Here is a 965-nt window from a genome sequence, read left to right as displayed (position 1 = left end):
CATCATCATCATCATTCGAACCAACCGAGTTCCCCGACATCGTCTTGTCTTCCACATCACTCTCGATGTCCCCCCCATCTCACAGTACAACTGACACGTCTGTTGATCTTACAGAGGCAGCGTCGGCTGATGAGCTCAGCGCTGGAACATCCAGAGCGGTTGCTCTCACTTTCCTCAAAGAGAACGAGGACCCGCCCCCTCCTCCCTCTCAGTCAACTGCACCCACTGACAGGACATCTCAGGTACCGCCCCTCACCCCTCGACCGGACATCACACCAGCCTCCGTGAAGCCCTCCACCACCACGCCCGCAGCTTCGACCACTAAAACAGAGAATCCTTTCCCCGTCGCCTCCACCACCAGCTCCGTGCCATCCCTGGGCGGTGTTGCTTCACCGTCCACCCCCGTTAGTACCACCCATCTAACAACACCGGTCATCAGAAGGTTTACCTCCACCACGACCATCAGGACTCAAACCAGCAGGAGAACTTTTACTCCGTTCGTCCTCAGAACAGTTCCACCCCGGGCGGCCACCACCGCCTTCATCTCTCCGTTCACCACCACCACGGAGGCCACGCCTCAGCAGTGCAACATTACAGAGAGAATGTGGGTGAAAACAGGTAAAGAGTAGTTTATCATATGACAAACCAGCAGAAAAAAAAGTCAATATTTTTTTTTCTTTTTAATATGTTTGTCTGGTCTCTCGTTGTGTCCATGTCTGTTAGTGGTTTCCATTTATGTCAGAAGAAACCGACTGGACAGCATCCAGAGACAGAACCTGCGACGAGGCCTCAGCCAGGGCCTCCGGAAAGCTCTGAATGATTCCTCTGCCCAAGCACAGGTCAGACTGGTACTTCTAAGTATTTAGGCTTGTCAGAAACATGAAACCGTTGTACAGTAGCCTGTACGTCCCTCTGGTCCTCTTGTAAAAGTTCGTACATGGCAACGCTTGAAGTTGTCTGTTGTG

General features: G+C 52.4%; 1 protein-coding gene across 1 annotated transcript; it reads left to right on the top strand.

Moving 5' to 3' along the window:
- Positions 1-11: 11 nt before the first annotated feature.
- On the top strand, positions 12-916 carry LOC103399265 (mucin-2-like). The gene is made up of 2 exons (XM_008337978.3): positions 12-618; positions 724-916. The coding sequence occupies exons 1-2, from the start codon at positions 66-68 to the stop codon at positions 864-866; spliced, it is 696 nt and encodes a 231-aa protein (XP_008336200.2). The 5' UTR covers positions 12-65; the 3' UTR covers positions 867-916.
- The last annotated feature ends 49 nt before the right edge of the window (positions 917-965 follow it).

This window comes from Cynoglossus semilaevis, unplaced genomic scaffold (genome assembly GCF_000523025.1).
Source record: "Cynoglossus semilaevis isolate Cse_v1.0 unplaced genomic scaffold, Cse_v1.0 C19106168, whole genome shotgun sequence".
NCBI lineage: Eukaryota > Metazoa > Chordata > Actinopteri > Pleuronectiformes > Cynoglossidae > Cynoglossus > Cynoglossus semilaevis.
The sequence above is the reverse complement of the archived record's forward strand: the minus strand, read 5'-3'. Positions and strand labels throughout refer to the sequence as shown.

Bases quoted from the DNA above. Each gene is read 5' to 3' on its own strand.
- LOC103399265 (XM_008337978.3), top strand. From the start codon at position 66: ATGTCCCCCCCATCTCACAGTACAACTGACACGTCTGTTGATCTTACA. The intron at 619-723 runs GTAAAGAGTAGT...CATGTCTGTTAG, and splicing joins GAGAATGTGGGTGAAAACAG to TGGTTTCCATTTATGTCAGA.